The 18,861-nt window shown below is 39.6% G+C and overlaps 1 protein-coding gene across 1 annotated transcript in view; it reads left to right on the top strand.

The window, feature by feature from the left end:
• Nucleotides 1-4,386: 4,386 nt before the first annotated feature.
• The window catches only part of pdzd8 (PDZ domain containing 8), a 47,845-nt gene continuing 33,370 nt past the window's right edge, over nt 4,387-18,861 (top strand). The window contains exons 1-2 of the mRNA XM_044372688.1: nt 4,387-5,395; nt 18,685-18,810. Coding sequence (XP_044228623.1) covers nt 4,533-5,395; nt 18,685-18,810 — 989 coding nt within the window. The 5' untranslated portion in view covers nt 4,387-4,532. The remainder of the gene's footprint in view (nt 5,396-18,684; nt 18,811-18,861) is intronic.

The raw sequence follows: 18,861 nt of genomic DNA, 5'->3' as shown, positions 1-18,861 counted from the left end.
CGGAGGAAGCACCGGGACCGTCAGAGTGAAACAGTCCGTGGAGGGAAGCACAGTAAGGCGGCGGAGGAGATGGCAACAAATCGGCCTCTCATAATCGGCAGAAATGGCTAATGCCGATATTTCATTTTAGAGTTTTTATCGGCCGATACCGATGACGTGCTGATAATATCGTGCATCCCTAATAAAAATGCTACAAAATTTTGTTTTCTTTAAAGGTTCCTATTATTGTTCAAAGAAAAGTACAGCCTTAGTGTCAGAAATGTTGTACCAGTAACTCTAAATAAAAACTAAAGTGTCAGACTTTTGAACAGTCCCGTCCCCCTTTCATTAAATCTAACTACCTTTCTCTCCCTAAATGATATATCATTGGTGGTTTTTATAACTTTAGTCAGCACTAATTATGGGTTATATAATTATTAGAAGGCAGATAGTGTATTATCACCACAATTAAATACCTGGAACATGAAGAAAAACGTTACATTTTGAATGTTGAGGCTGGGGTCAAGGATTGTGTTATCAGAGATTTTTTGCTGATATTAGTTGCCTACTGCTGCTGGAAACAAGTTCATGCGGGCAGAGTTAGGTGGTTGGAAAACCAAAACATTGAGCTAAAAGAGGCTAAAACAGTCCATAGAGTTGAGGGAAACTGCAGAGTTGGTGATGAGTCATTTGATCCATTGTTTATATTAAAAAAATATTGATTAGTGCATCTTTAAATAATGATTTCATATGCAATTGTTCCACACAGATTGAAGCAACATAAGTTCTTATAGTCTGTCAACATAAGTGTGTATTGGGTCTATGGTTGTCTGGATGGCAAAATAAATACTGTAAAATTATCATTTGGTAACATGGTACCAAAGCAGACATCAGGTGGATGATTTACTTCACGTATGGAGGCAAAAACTACAGAATCTCAGAAGATTTGTCAGAAGAAGCAACAGGCATAAAACAGAGCAATACAATCCGGAAACAACTGAACTCCACTGAGGGACCTGAAATCTGAAGGGAGGAGGAGACAGCAGGAAACAGTTTCAACTGGGGAAAACACCAGGGGATGACACTAGGGACCTCTGCTGGACTGTTAAGGAAACACAAAACCTCAGAAAACAGGTGCAGCTAGGCCACAGTCAGATCAGTCATAATCAATCTGAATATTGACAGTCTGTAAGAACCTTTGTTACATGTCTTCAACCTCAGTATGGAACAATTGCATATGAAATCATTACTTAAAGCTACACTAATCATTATTTTTGACTCATCACCAACTCTGCAGTTCACCTCAACTCTATGGACTGTTTTAGTCTCTTTTAGCTCAATGTTTTGGTTTTCCAACCACCTAACTCTGCCCTCATGAACTTGTTTCCAGCAGCAGTAGGCAACTAATATCAGCAAAAAAGCTCTGATAACCTCACTGTATGCAGGCTGTAGCCAGGACATTAGAAATACTGAGGTCATGCGACAAAGTCCTCCCCGTCACCCCCATCCTGACCACTTTAGGAAAAATACTGACCAGACACCAAGAGGAAAGTCTCTAAAATGTTTCAATTATTTTGACTTTTCTTATTTTATTATTACGTTTATGCCCAAATAAAAGTTTAAATACTGTATCAAAATAAAAATAAAATGTTACAATGAAAAAATAAAAGTGTGATGATAATATGTCAGTGTTGTGTGTTTACAGCTTGTTCCTCTGCCCCCGAGGGGCCCAAAAATCTATTCAATCAGCTTTAATCAGTCAAAGTTTGTGTCCTAATAACAATTCAATGCTTATTTTTTGTCCCAATATCACACCAGAGAACACACACCCGAAAAGCTGAACTGCAGATGCCTTACTCCTAACCCTATGTGTAAAATAACTGACTTTTTAATATTTGACCCTGCTCTTGAAAAAATCATGTCCGATGACCTGCAGTTCATTGTTATGTTAAAGTTGAACATTTAAACAACCTCTGAGGCTTGTATCTCTGATGTCAGCTGTATCTACAGGAATGGGAGTAATTACAGTATATTACCAAATATTGACCAAACAATGACAAATAATTTAAGTCTGAAAAAGTAAGTAATTTTCCTTTAAGGTAACTGCAGTTCAGGCCTCAGGCAACTTCCAGAAGTGGTCAGTGTCTCCTGGCAAATGCTGGATCTGACTTGTCATTTTGCCCAGACGGGGTGTGAGGTGACACGGGTATATTTGGATACAACAACATACAAGGTCTGAACAGGCCCAACAGGTGTGGCCTGTTTAATGTGTAATGTCCATGTTGTGGAGTGATACCACGGATGTGTTGAGTGACATTCGCACCCACACAAATCATTGGTGACCTGTGGAGTTTTAACTAAATGTACATTCTGTGTTTCTCACTATAACTTATTGTGAATATCCTTGAGATCTAACAAATGTGTTGAATGCGTTTCCTTAAAACATAATCATCAGAAAACATTTGCAAAGCTGATTTTTCTTGAAAGTTTGAATCCTGCATTGCTTACTTCCAGCTTGTAGCCTTCTTCTTCTTCTCTGCTTTTGCTGGTGCATTGCTGTGTTTCTTGGTGCCTTACAGCCACCTGTAGATCTTTGGAATAGTTTGAAACCATTGGCAGGACTGAGAACTGTGTCACCCGGGTGTGTGTGTGTGTGTGTGTGTGTGTGTGTGTGTGTGTGTGTGTGTGTGTGTGTGTGTGTGTGTGTGTGCATGTCTGTCCTTGTGCTTGTGTACGGGGACCCACCATTCATGGGACCCACTCATGAAAAAAGTTAGAAACTCCACAAGGTGTAACTTTAAGTAAATGGTGAAACAGCAGGGACCAGATGTATAAACGATCAGACAAAAAGCATGCATATGCCATTAGTCACACATAAGCTGTTCGTTATAGAAAGAGAATGTGCGGTGAAAATGTGTCATTTCACACACACTTAAGACCAGCGTACACATGATTTTCCAGAACCAGCTGCGGGTTATATGATAAGGTGAGAGATGGTATCTACATATAATAAAATATTTTTTTTTTAGGTGGATAACCAGTTGTACTGATTGTGTGATTTTTATGTGTCTACACAGCAATCTGTAAAATGCCAATCAAAGGTGTAATAAAGAATTATACATTTAATATTGATCAATTGCTTCATCATTCTTTTAATTGACATAGGAGGCATCATTTTATTTCCCTGTTAATATTCTTTTTGATAACTATGCCAACTATGCCATAGTTTGACCAGACAGCTGTGCGTAATGTTTGTGCGTAATGACAATTGCTCTGGTGCTGTTGGAGAACCTCGCCTATGAAACACAATAAGTGAAACTGCATTACTTCTTTATTGTTTGTCTCAATGAAAGGTCTAAAGACTGGTGGAACGGGCAGCATGTTGATATGAAAACGAATGATTAAAGGTGCGTCTTCATCCATTTATGGCTCATTAAGGCAAGTGCACCTGTGCCCACTTCTGCAATGACTGAGATCTATAAAGCTGAAGTTATAGTTTCTGCAAGTCCACGAGGGTTTGTGTCACGTATATTTTGTCATCAGAGGGTGTGCGCGTAGGCTTTGTGCGGACATCCGCGTACCTGCGATCTGTTGTGTCACAACATTGTCTCCCTGTAGACGCTGATCTTCTGCGCATGTGTGGAAGGCGTCCTCCAAGTGGACCCCAGAAGGTAATATAAATAGAACAACTACCCATCCGTGGTGTCCGCAGCTGTCCGTGTACGCATCCGCTCTAGAGTATAAATTAAGCTTTAAACAGACCCATGTGTATGCACAGCTTTATAAATCTGATGAAAAGAATGGTATCCATACTTCTGGCTTTGTCCAGTACTAAATATAACACTCAGTGTGGAATACACAGCCTTCAAATTGTTATTTTAATGATTATTCATTAAAATTAATTTCATTATAACATTTTTTTTGTAGCCAATGTAGGCTACCATGTCTACTGTTGAAGCATTGACTGGATCTATTTCCATTGTGCCAAAAGGAGGTTTCTAGTTATAACAACATACCAACTTACAGTAGAGAGAGCAAAGTTTTTTGTTTTAATGTGATATCTTGGTATGTTGTTATTACGACAAATGTTTCTTGTTTTAACGTGATACATTGGTATTGCGTAATAACGAGATAATTTCTTGATATAGTGGGGTCCAAATTTTGCTTATTTTTTAATTATCTTCGACCGTTGAATATCGGACAGAATTCGTGGCTGTGTTATTAGTCGCTTCGCGCTTTTCGCCACGACGGGTTGGAGACAACGGATCGCACATCCTGCTACGGGCTACTTGCAGGTCAACTTAAATAGGTTTTCCCGGTAGGCAGGTAGTAAATCCAACATACCTTGAACGCATCAAAAGAAACACATTCTGCCTGCGTCATTACGCACAGCGACGTTTGTCCAATCAGGTGAAGAGCCTGAAGCTCAGGAAAGCAGCAGATGATATGGCAGCTTTGAGAGCGACCAGGTGGAACTTGCTTTGTTAACACGGCGAAACGGTTGATTATGAAAACACTCTGACTCAGAGACGGCGACAGGGCAGCTGCGCGAGATGATTTACTTAATATTGTTTTCCGCGTTGTCGGGAGCAGTCCTTACGTTGATGTTACAGTTCCTACTGATATACCGGAGGAGCCCCGAGCCCGCAGGCAGGACAGTGCAGTATGTGAAAGTAGTGCCTGATAACGCATTGAAGGATTACTTTAATACCCAACATGAGCCAGGCCAGCAGCAGCAGCAGGACAGCACAGCAGCCGCTGCAGAGGGCCTCTCTACCAGGCAGCAGGACGCGGCGGTCCCCGGCCCCAAACAGTCGCCGCAGCCTCCGCAGAGCGAACACACTGATGCGGCCAAAGCGGAAACCTGCAATTTCCTCAATGCTATATTTTTGTTCCTATTCAGAGAGCTGCGAGACACGCCTGCCGTCAGACACTGGCTCACCAAAAAGATCAAGGTGGAATTTGAGGAGCTCCTGCAGACCAAGACGGCAGGCCGGCTCCTGGAGGGGCTGAGTCTCCGGGACATCTCCCTGGGTAACTCTCTGCCGGTCTTTAAAACGGCCACACTGATGAAGCCGGTGCATATGAACGAGGACGGCGTGCCCGAGGAGCTCAACTTTGAGGTGGACATCGAATACAACGGTGGCTTTCACCTGGCCATCGACGTGGAGCTCGTGTTCGGCAAGTCCGCCTACCTGTTCGTGAAGATGCGGCGCGTGGTGGGGAGGCTGAGGCTGCAGTTCACGCGCATGCCCTTCTCCCATTGGTCCTTCTCCTTCCTAGAGGACCCGCTGGTGGACTTTGAGGTGAAGTCCCAGTTTGAAGGGAGGCCGCTGCCTCAGCTGACCTCCATCATAGTCAACCAGCTGAAACGGGTCATCAAGAAGAAACACACCTTACCCAACTACAAGATCAGGTAGGTTTGTTTACCTCACCAAACTGTGGGCTGAAGAAACTCCTAAAGCTTAACGGTGATGTTTACTTGTCAAAGACAGACTGATATATGACTGTAGCTCAACATTAAACTAACACAGGCTTGTGGAACAGCCTCAATAACCATCTGAAGGCAGCACAGACTCTTTTGAAAAACTCTAAAAAACTTTCTATTCAGGAAGACTTTTTACCTGAAAAGCCTAAATGTTACTGTATATTAACATTGCACACACTGTATTTGACTGCACTATGTTAGTGTACAGGATGTATGTACTACCTGGAGAAGATATGAGGCACCAAAGTTGACTAAAGTAGCTAATTGTTTTATGTGGATCAAAAGATATCGACTTGGACTACTAGAATTGGTAGTAAACTGGTAACTACTTGAACCATGCCACTGGGTGTAGCAATATTAAAATGAACATGATTAATAGCATTTTTCCTCTCAGACAGAATGGGAAAGCTCTCTTTACAGAATGACTTGGACTACTTTAAGCATTAGATATCATTCTTTTAGCAGATGCTTTTGTCCAAAGTGTCTTTCACTAAGTTAAAGCTGCAACTAACAATTATTTTCATTAAAAATCTCGATCACTGTTTCTCAAAGCCTGAGATGACATCCTCAAATGTCTTGTTTTATCCACAATCCAAAGATATTCAAATCACTGTTATAGAGGACTAAAGAAACCAGAAAATGTTCACATTTTAGAAGCTGGAACCAGAGAATTTTTTTCTTAAAAAATGACTCCAAATGATTAATTAGTTTAGTTTGATTCAGTAGCTGGCATCTTATTGATTGATTGACTAATTGTTGCAGCTCTAGTGCATTCAAACTCTATAGGTCAAAGCGCTTGAGGTCAACAACAACAATTACAAAGTGCATCCCTCCAAAAACAAACAGCTAAATGTGTGTTCACTGCTGCAGTCGACTACAAGTGCTTAGATACACTTTTATTCCACAGAGAGCTCAAATAGATGCTAATCAAGGCCAAACTTTGGAAAGCTAAATGCATTTTCAACCATTTCTGACTTCATCCTTTGTTTTCTGGTTTGTCACCAGAGCTGCTGTTCTGCCTCCCACGTTCTTTTGCATTTCTTCCAGCAGTGAATAGCTCCTTCATTTGTGTTTGGAGTTTAGTAGGACAATAGTGTCTGTCAGCTATCTATCTTACTCAGAAATCAAGCATTTTTTAGTCTGCATGCATGGCTTTTTAAGAATGCTGGATGTTTATAGTTGGTCATACTGTATACTTAAAACACAGGATTAGTGTATTGTAAGCAACTGGGGCATATCACATAATGGTCCTTCAACTGTGCTCATAGATCTGCTGATGCAGATAATGACTTCAGTAATCAGCACATGATCTGTTGATTTGTTGGGAAAACAATCTCGCCACAAGGTGTTCCGGAGCTTTCGACTGTATCACAATGATCTTCCCCGGCAGTTTGCTCAGTTGTCATGGAATTGTAGATGTTCAAATTTCATTTTTCTGAACAGTTTATGGACTTTCATGTTGGCTTAAAAGTGAGATTGAAAGTTGATTCTTGACCTTTAGAACTAAACCAACAAAAGAAATATGAACTAGAGGTCCACTTCTCAACTATGTTCCAGAGCTTTCGGCCACATCTCACAGTCTTCATTAACGGAGAGAACTCACTCAGTTGCTATGGAGATATTCTCCATGCTCAGTTGTCATGGACAGTCTCCATGACAACTGGGCAAACTTCATCCACTGATGAAGACTGTGAAATGCAGTTGAAAGCCCTGGAAAAACACTAATATGTTCACTTTGAGTGATTTTTTTTTTTGTCATATAACCATTTGTGTACAACAACAACTACACAGGGTAGCTTTCAAATTTTCCAGAACATTAGTTAAATTATGCTGCTGACATGTTTTTTTTTTTATAACTTCCCAACACAGAACAAACAGTATTGAACAGGAGAACCAGGCTTTATGCTCAAATCTGAAAAGATGGCAAAGACCTATCAAGAAACATTTGTGTAGTTTATGAAATAAATACATTTCTCAGCACGACATGGACTCGGCTAGTTTTATAATGTAGTTTAAACTTTGTTCTCGGTTGTGCTGGCACAATCGTTTTTTTTGGGGAGGAACCAAATTCTCCACCACAATCTAAAATAAGATCTCCCACTCTATGAGTCACTGGACGTTTGATTTCTTTCCTCCCACTTGCAGCTGCTCCTTATTTTTTTAATATCACTTTTGATTTCACTTTGTTATTAATCATAAAAACATGCTGCTTGTCTGTGTTGAGATGAACAAAATTCACACGCATAATTATGGGTGGACAGTGTAGAGGCTTGTGAACCTTGGGCCATCAGAGCTTTGAGCTGCAGTGACTGATGGGGTGCACATCTCACTTCACTGCCCGCTTTGTTTGTAGCAAATTCTGTATTGGCATACAACTTGAAAAATTCTCTCCCAATTCTGAGAGTGTAACAGTTTCAGCTCTGTAACACTGTCTGCTGGTGTGTGTGGTATTTGGCCTCCACCAAACAGCATTTACTATAATTACCAAAAAGCTCAATTTTTCTCAACAGACCGTAGAGACTACTTCCACTTTGTTTCAAACTCTCCAACATGCCTTCCAGCAAACACTAGTCCAGATGTCATGTGAGATTTTTTTTCAACAGTGGCTTTCTCTTTGCCTCTCTGCCATAAAGCTGCGACTGGGGAAGCACCCTGGAAACAGTTGCTATGTGCACACTGTCTCCCAGCTCAGCCATAGATCCCTGTAGCTTCCTTAAGGCCTCGTTGAGACACACATACATGCATTTGTTATTGACCTTAGTGAGGGATATCCACTGACTTGGATGTTTTTACTGTCCTTCTCCTGATTGGACATTTCAGTAATCTTGTCACAGATTTGCTTGGATTGTTCCTTTTGTCTTCATCATGTGGCTTGCTGGTGATGTATTTGACACATAGATGATTTCCTGTCACTGTTTTTTACCTCTACAGTATACCGCTACATTAGTAATGATTTAGGTGTGTGTTATGATAAAAGGATGAAGATGCAGTCTTTACATTTGTAGACATCTGATCCTATGATCTAATGTTTCAACACAATAAAACACTAAAAGTCCTAAAGGCACTTTGTCTTTATATAACAGGAGATGGGAAGTGAGTTTAAAGAAGTGGGAAAGGGAGAGAAGAAAAAGGAGAAGTTGAGTGTGTGTGTGTCCGAGAGAGAAAGCAAAACTAAACAGAAACTGAAACTTCCATTCTTACCTCCTTATTCCAGTGTGGTTACTTACCAAATGAAAAACCGCAGTGCTGAAACTCAGCAGTTATTCAGTTTGTTAACACACACATGCTAGACGCAGACGTTGCTGAAATTACATCGGCCAGAGTGACAGGAACGTGAGGCATGTTGTAATGAAGCACGGCGGATACAGACAGGACTGTGGACAGTTAGGGGCCTCTCACTGCACGGTGACAACAAGACCGATGTGTATTCTGACTATGGACTTGAATCTCTCTTCAACCTGACTTGAGTGAGTCCTCCCAAAGGTGCCCGCCCTTAGTTATCAGGGGAAAGACTGGCTGATAGTGTTGTTTCCTATCAGTTATCGTAGTGCAGTGTGCAACGTCTCCTGCTCCCTACTGACACACACTTCCTCTGTTTCAACTCTCTCCGTCTGGTTTGACCTTGCAGACTTCTCGTTAGAGCCTGGCTGATTTGCACTGGCTTTGCAGTCCAATCAGAGTATGCAGGGCTGTGCAGATCTGAATCTCCCAACTTCTGCTTATATACTTTTTTTTACTGTCAAAAAAGTTGGAAATCTCAGCTTTATATTCAAAGCACACACTTGTGTTGTTAAAATGACCTACAATGCCTATAAAACTGCCCATTGCATCACAGCATTGCAGTAGTAGTAATGCTTCAAAGCACAATCCAATCAATAAACATCACAAAGCTGCTGCTACAAGTCCAGCTGGTCAGTATGAACTTTCAACTAACTTCAGCTCATAACTGATAACTGATTTTGATAACTGGAGGTTATCAAAGAAGCTTTAGCTTTGTGACTGGCAGCACAGTGCTGGCTCATTCCTCACACAGGATTGAGAGACACTGACGCTGTTTTTCTCCATTTGACCCAACTTGTAAAAACTTTATATTAGTCAATTAACCAATTTACAAAAAATTAAGTAGCAGCTATTCTGATAATTGATATATCATTAAATGTATTTTTGAAGCAAAATGCACATTCTGTAGTTCCAACTTGTCAGTTGTGAGGATTTTCTGCTTTGCTCTCTTATATGATTGTAAACTGAATATCTTTGAGTTTTGGACTGTTGGTCAGACAAAACAAGACAGTTGAAGATGTTGCTTTGGGACTCAGGAAATTGTTATGAGTGTAATTTTTGGCATTTTATAGACCAAAAGAATAATAAATTGATTATAGAGTATTAGCTGGTTAATTGATAGTGAAAATAATCATCAGTTGTGATTAAAAAATGTACAGTATTTAGTTACTACATGACACAACAGTGGCCTCAGTCATTAAATACATGGTTGTTACTGCGTGAAGTGCCTGTGCTCGTTTTTCCCTGAAGTTTTTCTCCTTGAAATCTAATAATTTCTTCTATCATTAGTAGAGACACTCTTAATTTTATTCCACAATACAACAAAACATAGCAGGAAACCTTGCTAATTGATCATGACTTTTATGATCAGATTCTTAAAAAGCATTAAACACTACAGCGTGAGTCAGTAGAGGCTGAAAGGATTTGCTTTTTACTCTTTGGAGAGCTCAAGATGTAGGAAGTTGTGCCTGGGACTGCAACAAGCCAGCTGGATGCCCTTCAGAAAGGTTGGTTGGTGTGTGTGTGTGTGTGTGTGTGTGTGTGTGTGTGTGTGTGTGTGAGATATACGCTTAAATACCTCATCAAACGTTCTGTGCTGCCTGTCCAACTGTTAAATGCAAGCGTTAAACACTTATTTACTGCCACAGACTCGCTGCCTTTTGAGTTTGTGTGGGAGATTGCCGCAGCAAACAGAAGAACTCTAACTGTGCGTGCGAGTGTGTATCACCCACGATCATGCAGCGAGTGAATATGATGAGATGATGTAATGAAGAGCAGCCTTAGAGAATGAGAGCTAGACCTTGGGATTTGCTGAGTGGCACAGATGGTAGTTGTGTGGAGGGGAGGGCTGGGACTAAGGCCCACTGGAGGTAATCCAGGCATTACAGCACCCATGTAGAGTCAGAACTCCAGCTATGGGGGAATACTATGTTAAAAGCCAAATCCATGATTGTACATTACCTCTGTCATCAGTCCAGCTCCCTCTTTTTGTTTTATACACATCCGGGAGCTGCATTTGCAGAAGCTGGGAGGAGAGGAGGCTGTTTGTACTAGCTTTTTTTTTGACCAACTTTAGCTGTTAATGTCTGTTGTTTCATGATAATCAGCTAAAGGGGACGTATTCTGCACATTTCCACATCTATATTTATATTCTGGGGCTCTACTGGAATATCTTTGCCATTTCAACAAACCATGAAACAAACTATAATAGTAGGATTTCACTACTTTTTGTCGTTCTTTATTGTGAAATGGAAACTTCTCTAATACATCCGTACATGTTTGAGCCAAAATATGAGAGTGGACAACGTGAACAACACATGGAAAAACCTTAGCAACAACCTTAGCAACAAAGGCTACAGAATAGTCAGCCATTTATGGGCATGATGACATCAGCTCGTCGGCAAGGTAGAAAAAAACATCACAAACGAAGCGTTCAGAGCAGGTTGAAGCCCTGAGTTTTGACTTGCAGGGAGCATTTCTACATACGTTAACCTCAAGCTTTTGAACTTTGACTATGTTTAACACAGATATCCAACATCATAACAGTATATAAATAATAGAAAATCACAAAAAGTATAATATGACCCCTTTAATGACTGATATAATCAGCAAATAACAGACAAGGAAACTGAATAGATTTCCATAGCCTTGGTTATTAGTTTGAATCATGTCAGAGTCCGTTTTGGGAATAACATCATTTGACAATAAAAAACTCACCTTGAGCTTTCCACCTTATCACTTGCTCAGTTGTCATGGAGATGCATCTGTTGACATGTGAGCTGGATAGCTGTTATGATTTTTATCCAAAGCACTTCTTGGATGTGCTGGCTTAAAGGTTAAGCATGACAAAACAATCAACTCAAGGTCCACTTACTAGCTTTTCCAAAGGTTTCTCAGTTGTATTACATGGTCTTCATTTCATCTGTGGATAGAGTTGGCTCAGGAGCTGAAACTGTTGACATGTGAGCCCAGTAGTCTGAAAAATGAAGTAAATGGACCTTTAATTGTCAAATGACTATTTCCATCGTCAAGAATGAACATTAATAAATGAATGTTGTAAACGTAACATATAACACAGACATCTGTTTAGAATAACTCTGGTGTCTCAATAGTTTGAAGAATTTCTGAGGTCAACATTAATCATAATGCCATGGTGATTTAAATAAGAAAAATCTCTCTTTTTCTGGTTCCAAGAGGCTTTGGAGGTACCTCAGCATGGGTGGCCTGGCTTTGTCACTGCAGCCAGTTTAATACCTCGTACCTGCCATCAAAATGCAGAAACCCTGAAAAGCAAAGTGAAAATGAGACACAAAGTTGTCCAAATGAAAGACTGAGTCAACAAACCGGATACACTTTGACACCGGCAGCGATTTATCACATTTGGTTTCAGGGCTTCCACTGCTGAGTTGTTTGTCTTACTGTTTGCAATCTGATTTCTTCTATACGTGTATATCAGGGCAGCGTATCAGTACTTAATGTGTCACCTGCGCTGAGTAATGAAAACCGTCAAATGTTGAAACTTTTGTCTTGAATTCTGGGGAAGAGTCCTAGTTGTTCATTTATTCTTTGATCAGATTTAAATAATAAGTGTGACAGTTTCAGACTGTATGGCTGCTTTATGTCCAGGTGAAAATAAACTGGTGACTCAAAGAAGTTTGTCTTATTTTGTGACAGAGAAAAGAGGGTTTTGTAAAAAAAAACATTTTACATCCAGCAGATTAGGTATCGAAAAAAGTACTGATTTGGTATTTACTCCAAAACACGGGTATTGGTATTGCACTGGTACCAGTATCAAAAAATGTCAATATACTGGTGTATATACAGTATACATACAGTGAATGTTGATATATTATTATATTATATGATAATATAATGATATTATATAGCCTATTACATTCCATAGACTTTCCTACTTGACACTGTTTTTTAAAAAGGGTCAACACACATCTGACAGTGTACATTTGTCATAGAATCATCTTTATCTTTTTAACATGCACTGAATCAGTCAAGACTTTTGATCCGAGGTTGTCCCAGTTTCTAAAAGCCTTCTGATAGTGAAAGTCAAGTACTGCAATGTCTCTCTGTAAGGCACGCACTGATTCCCCACAGTAATAAGAGCTTGTCCTTCCCTGGTTGTGAGCTGAGGTTTGTCTCCTCTGATGAATGCTGAGTTATCAGCAAAAACCTAAACCTTTGTGTTTTAAGGAGCTTTTATCCGGCAAGCTCTCAGGTCCTATGGGGACTCTTCAAGTCAGTTGATAAAGGCAGGTGCAATGACAAGTTCAAACATTGACGTCTGTCCATGGTGAAAACATTTACACAGTGCTGACAAGAATCACAAGACAAACACACAGTATATAGTTTACTACAGGTGACTAAGTAGAATGGTCTCAGTTCATTTAAATGTATTCCATACTCGTGTATTATCATTCTAGGTTGTTTGCCTTGGGGAAAATATTTTTACTGCTAATTAGACCAAATTACATTGCTGCATGACCAGACAAGATAATTAAAATTTAAATTTGGGCTTGGAGAAAAAACCTCATGTATATATACAGTATGTATGTTTTGTATAACAGGGATCATCAGCTCTGCTTTCATGTATATTCACACATACATGATGTCCAGCTTCAGCGGTTGTTAGTTACATAATTGAGCTCTACATATCTGTTGTTGCTCCTCTTTAACCTCTTTCCTTCTGTCATTTCCTGTCAGAGAGGGAAGGATGATAGCACATCTGCAAACAGCTGGCTATTTTAGAGGGAGTCCAGTTTCCTTTTAGCCCAGTCTCTCTGTTTTTTACCACAGACGGGAGGAGACTTGTGCATTGATTGGGCTGTCACTGTAGCTTAGCTGTTCTTTTGGCTGAAGGCCCAGGAGCAAGAGATGATGAGGTTTGTAAAACAACACAACTGTAATTGCCTGGAGCTGGAAGTAGTAGTATAGTTAAAAAAACAGCTATTAGCTGCTCTATAATGTACCTTTCACCTCCTTTTGCAATGTCACAGTAGATAAATAGTGCAGCAGCAGCACAGTCCATATCACAGCCAGAAATCCTACTCTAACACTAACCCCCAGCCCCTCAACCAATAGAGACGCGATCAGAGCAGCTGCTTAGGGAATTGACCTTAGCAATGTTGATTGCATGTTGTTGGATTGGAGATGATAATTCAGTTAGGTGGAAGAAGACTATGCAAATTGATGATTGATGAAAGCCTGATGATGAATTAAACATAGTCAATGAGAATATATCATTTTTAAACATTTACTGTATGTTGATAATATCAAACTGCTGTTAACTGAATTACATCCCCAGACGATACTGAGCTAACCTTATAGTTTACAGACTGACAGGACAAGCTGCTTCTGGACCACTAAAGTGTTAAGCTTCAAATATTAATGTGATGTGCTTAGCTAAAGGTTTAGTTGGGAGGTGCTGGCTGCTGCTGCCTCGATAGTAGCTGCATTTAGGATTCCACGTAGAGAGAAAGAGGGACTTTGGCACTAAAAAGACTGTAACGTTGAAAGATATCTACTTGATTTGACTCATTTGGACGCTGAAGCTTCATATTAATTTCAGATAAACTTTTAAATACATTTTTGCACAGAAGGAGGACTGTGGATTTTGTCCCCCATCACTTCTATTGTAAGTGCATTATGAAGGGATCTTCTAATGGTCAGTATGAACAGGAGGAATGATGTTCATTTGGACTCCTGACTGTTGTTTTAATAAAGACTTGAAACATTTTGAACCCATCCTTTAAGTTTCTTTTTTTTAGTTTGCATCACTGTGTAGATGTTTCATGTGGAAAACCACTAATAAAAGATGAGCCATTTTAATTGTTTATATAGCTGAGCTGTCAATAATTGATAAGTTAATGATTGGTTCCAGCCCTAGTTAACACAGTATGTTGAAAGATTACACTATCACATTATCAATGTGCTGAACATTAAGATCATTGACTTATCATTGATGATCCTATAGGAGCCCAACAGGCACATGAGTACGACTGAGAGTTAGTGCCACTTTAAGGGGAAATAACATGAAATTGTATAAAGAGTATAAAGTTGTAATAATTTTAGAAAATGGTTGAAATCTTATAAGAATACAGTCATAATTTTAAGAGGAGAATCATAATGTTATCAACTAGAGTCATATTTTACAAGAAAAAGAAGTCATATTTTAAGAATAAAGTCTTGAAGGCATTTCCTTGTGTGACTGTATTCCTGTAATGATTGGACTTTTCTAATAATTATGATTTTAATGTTATAATCTTGCAATAATCTTGTTACTATCTTGCAGTGAGCAAAGAGCAAATGTCTCATCATCTGAAGGCAGCTTTATGACAGTCAGCAAACACACTTGTAACTCAATCTCTTTAAACAGTAGGAGGCACCTAGAGGTGCAACTGGGTACTACAGGAAATCCATATTACATTTTCTGACAGTTACACTACATATCCCTCATCTTCTGTATGATCAGTTAATATATTTTTAATTGATTAAATTATTAACAGCAATTAAGGGATAATCAATTAATCATTGACATCACCAGAGTGAACCAAAACAGTAAGGTTACAACTGTTACTTACTGAAATGTTTGGAAATCATGCTGTTTTACTACTCTATTCTTTTGATTATTGAAATGATTATCATGATAAAAGGTTTTTAAATGGTTTTTAATATGGGGGTTAGGGTTACCACAGTTCACTTGTGAAATTTAAGCTGTCTTTCTGTTGGCCAGCATTGTTGTAACATGAACTTATTACTTCATAAATCCTAACAATGCTCCTCAGTGACCTTACTTCATGATGGCTGGACGCTTTAATTGCTGAGATAATACCCAAGTCTGTATGGCACATAGCAAATGCTATGTTCATGATGACAGTTTAGGCCTGAAACTGGATAAGCTAACAGCATTCCTGGTTGTGTGTGATGTGTGTTAGGCCTTTTCAATGGGGAAAAAGGAGGGTAATCTAATAAGAGCTTTCTGACTGGAGTCAAGTTTCCTTCTTGTAAGGAATTTCTGTCTTTTATATTGTGCCTAAAGCCTTTTGACTTCTCATTAGCTGAACTGTCAACTAAGCTGAAGGATTGGATTTGTGACTGCAAATGCCAAGAACAGAACACAATTGAATTATTTAGCTTCTCTATTAGAAGGGCTATGTCCACTTCACTTCAAAATGTCACATCTCTACGGTATTATCCATTCTTGTATCCTGATGTATTTGGTTCTCAGTTTAGCCAGAAGCTCAGTGATTTGGGACTGATTGACAATAAATCTACATGGTGTCCTAGTAAATGTTGTATTTGACATTGTGTATACTTGTTTCCATACTTGTCTAACACACTCAGGGTGTCGTACCCTAAAGGCTCCAGTACACTTTGTATTTTGTATGGTGTGGTCTGTGTGTGTTCTTTTTTTGTTTTGTACTGTTTGTCGTTGTGCTGTTGTATGTTTTGATTGTGGGGGACTACGGATGCAAATTAGCTTCGAGCTAACTCCGCTGCAGTGCGTCTTTAATGTTTAAAACTGCACACTGTCCCAACCAATAAATCAAATCTACAATCTACACTCATTTTGAAACCATATTGTCCATATTCTTCCCAACATGACATTGGGTGCCAATAATGCGATATACTTCCTCCACATGAGAGGGCTGGAGTTTGTGAGTAGAGGTGAATGAGATGACACCAGAAACAAATCCTGATGTTGAAATCCAAACCAAAGACACAAGCTATAGCTGCACTAAAAAAAAATCAGGAGGAATGGTGATTTTGAACGGGCCCTGGTACTGTTGCTCCAGCCACAAAATAAGCAGACAAGGAGATGATTGTTCCCTAAGGAGAGGGAAAGATGGCTCTTTACTGCATGAGAAGTACAGATGAGGATTTATTATATCTTCTATAATCTATCATGTTCAGATCAGAGGGCGTTGCATTGAAAAGGTAATCGGTCATGATCTAATTGCATAAGAAATATGAGTGAAAAAACAATAATATGTGTAAAAAGTAACCATGGCCCAAACATACTGTACATATTTCCAGGTCTCTGTAGCTGCTAAACTTGAATACTTGTACTTCTTGGCTAAGGATGGTTTCCTAAATGGGGTTAGTACAGGAACTAAGCATGTTCTTCTGCTGTTGTTCTTTAATGAGTCAGTAAAGGTGTAGGTACAGGTCCATAAGTTCAGACAAAGATTATCTGCAGTTAAAATTAGCATGTATAGAAAATTGTTAATGGGGGTTGTAAATTTGCCACATAGCCTTTGAGCATTCATGGAACTGTTGTTTCCTGCCAGCTTCACTAATGAACAGAGTCCTGACCACCCGCCAAAGCTGTTTCCCCCCTTTGTGTACATGAAGGCACAAACAGCATCAGCAGTGTGAGCAACTCAAGTAGAACTTTTGTCTGCTCCTGCTTAACATTCAACTCTCAGGTCCTTCCTAATCTACAGTTCCCTTCCTATAGGTGACCAAAACATGAAGTGTTGAGACTAAATGCCTGGCTGTCCTGTACAAATCATAAAATGGACTTTGTGGACATTTTTTATCCATTTTTGTGGTGGAAGTATAGTAACAAAAAGAGGAACTTTGGCACAGACTGTAACGTTGAAAGATATCTACTTGATTTGGCTCATTTGGACGCTGAAGCTTCATATTAGCTTCAGATAAACAATGAAATGTCAAGTGAAAGTGAAAGTAAAGTGCTCTGTGCACTAATATTCAGATCAAATTTCAAGAAGGTTTTTATTGCTGAACTTTGAACATCTTTTTTATACCTTATGTTACTCCTGAAGCCTGCGAGAAAATATAAAAATATACTTCATCTGGACAATTAGCAATGCACAGCATGTTCCCATGTATCACCTGCTTCCCTTTATCTCTCACTCTGCATTTTTTCCCTCTCCTCTCCCAGATAATATTTCACATTTGAAGTCTATTACATATCCTTTGGATATTCCATCCCTCCTCTGTATAGAAATTTTAGACACTGTTTGGCCCAGTATTTTAAATAAATCCCTCATGAACGGGTTTGTTTTTAACCTCTGCTACAGCTTGACTGGAGATGATGTCCTTCTTGTCCCTGTTGTATTGTAGCACTGAGGAACACCACAGCTTCATGGTGTGTGGGCTGTAGAGTTGACCTACTGTAGCTGCACAACTATAATTTGTCTGAAAAATCTTAAACAGTGAACGCACTAGAGGTTCATATAAGGAGTGAGAATAAAGCAGTAGTGAGTGAAGTTCTGTCCTTCATTTGTGGGAACATTGACTGTTTTCAACACCCTGGTCATATACAGGAATATGTTTTATCAGAGCACTTGTGCTGACAGACAGTAACATCAGTTTCAGGAGTAATGTGGATGATTTGCTGAACAAAGTCCACTATTTAGAACAGCAGAAGCCTCAGGCCAACAGCAGTAACACCAGGAGCCCAAAATAGCAAAGGACAGGCGTGTGCTCTGAGATCATGTTATACATTACAATGGCTGTTTTTATTAACCCAGGCCTGCTGCACTCAAGGAGCCAGTTCCCAACCAAGAACCACACCCAGCACCAGTAGTCACAGTGTGACCAGCTCTCACTGTGACTCTGCCTACTCACAAATAATACAAACCAGAGCCCATGCATTCCACACTACATACCTGTCAAAGATGATGGACAGGTTTTAAATCTGATTAACTCTTAATTTGTTGTGAACATTTGACTGCTTGCATTCAAGGCAATATTAAAATGTGAATTCCAATGTATTATAACTCTTAAAGGGTGATTAATTTTTCCAGCAGACATTGTTTTCCTTAGTGTTAGGGTCATTTGTGGGGGTACAGCTGCATTAGTGGGTTGTTTTGATCATTTCCCAACAGTTACATCAGTGCCACAGTGGAAAACCTCAATTAAAATGTACTTTGGGTGTTTTCTGTTTCTCTCTCCAGATACAAGCCGTTCTTCCCGTTTCAAGTACAGCCTCCTCTGGGGTCGACTTGTGATTTGGACCTGTCAGTCCAGGACAGCAAGCTGGTGGAAGGCCGACTCAAAGTCACTCTTACTGAATGTAGCAGGTGAGACATTCTTATTATTTCTGCACCTCCTCACTGTTCAAATGTACTAAA

Source organism: Thunnus albacares, chromosome 14, assembly GCF_914725855.1.
Source record: "Thunnus albacares chromosome 14, fThuAlb1.1, whole genome shotgun sequence".
NCBI lineage: Eukaryota > Metazoa > Chordata > Actinopteri > Scombriformes > Scombridae > Thunnus > Thunnus albacares.
This window is presented reverse-complemented; position numbering and strand designations above follow the sequence as displayed.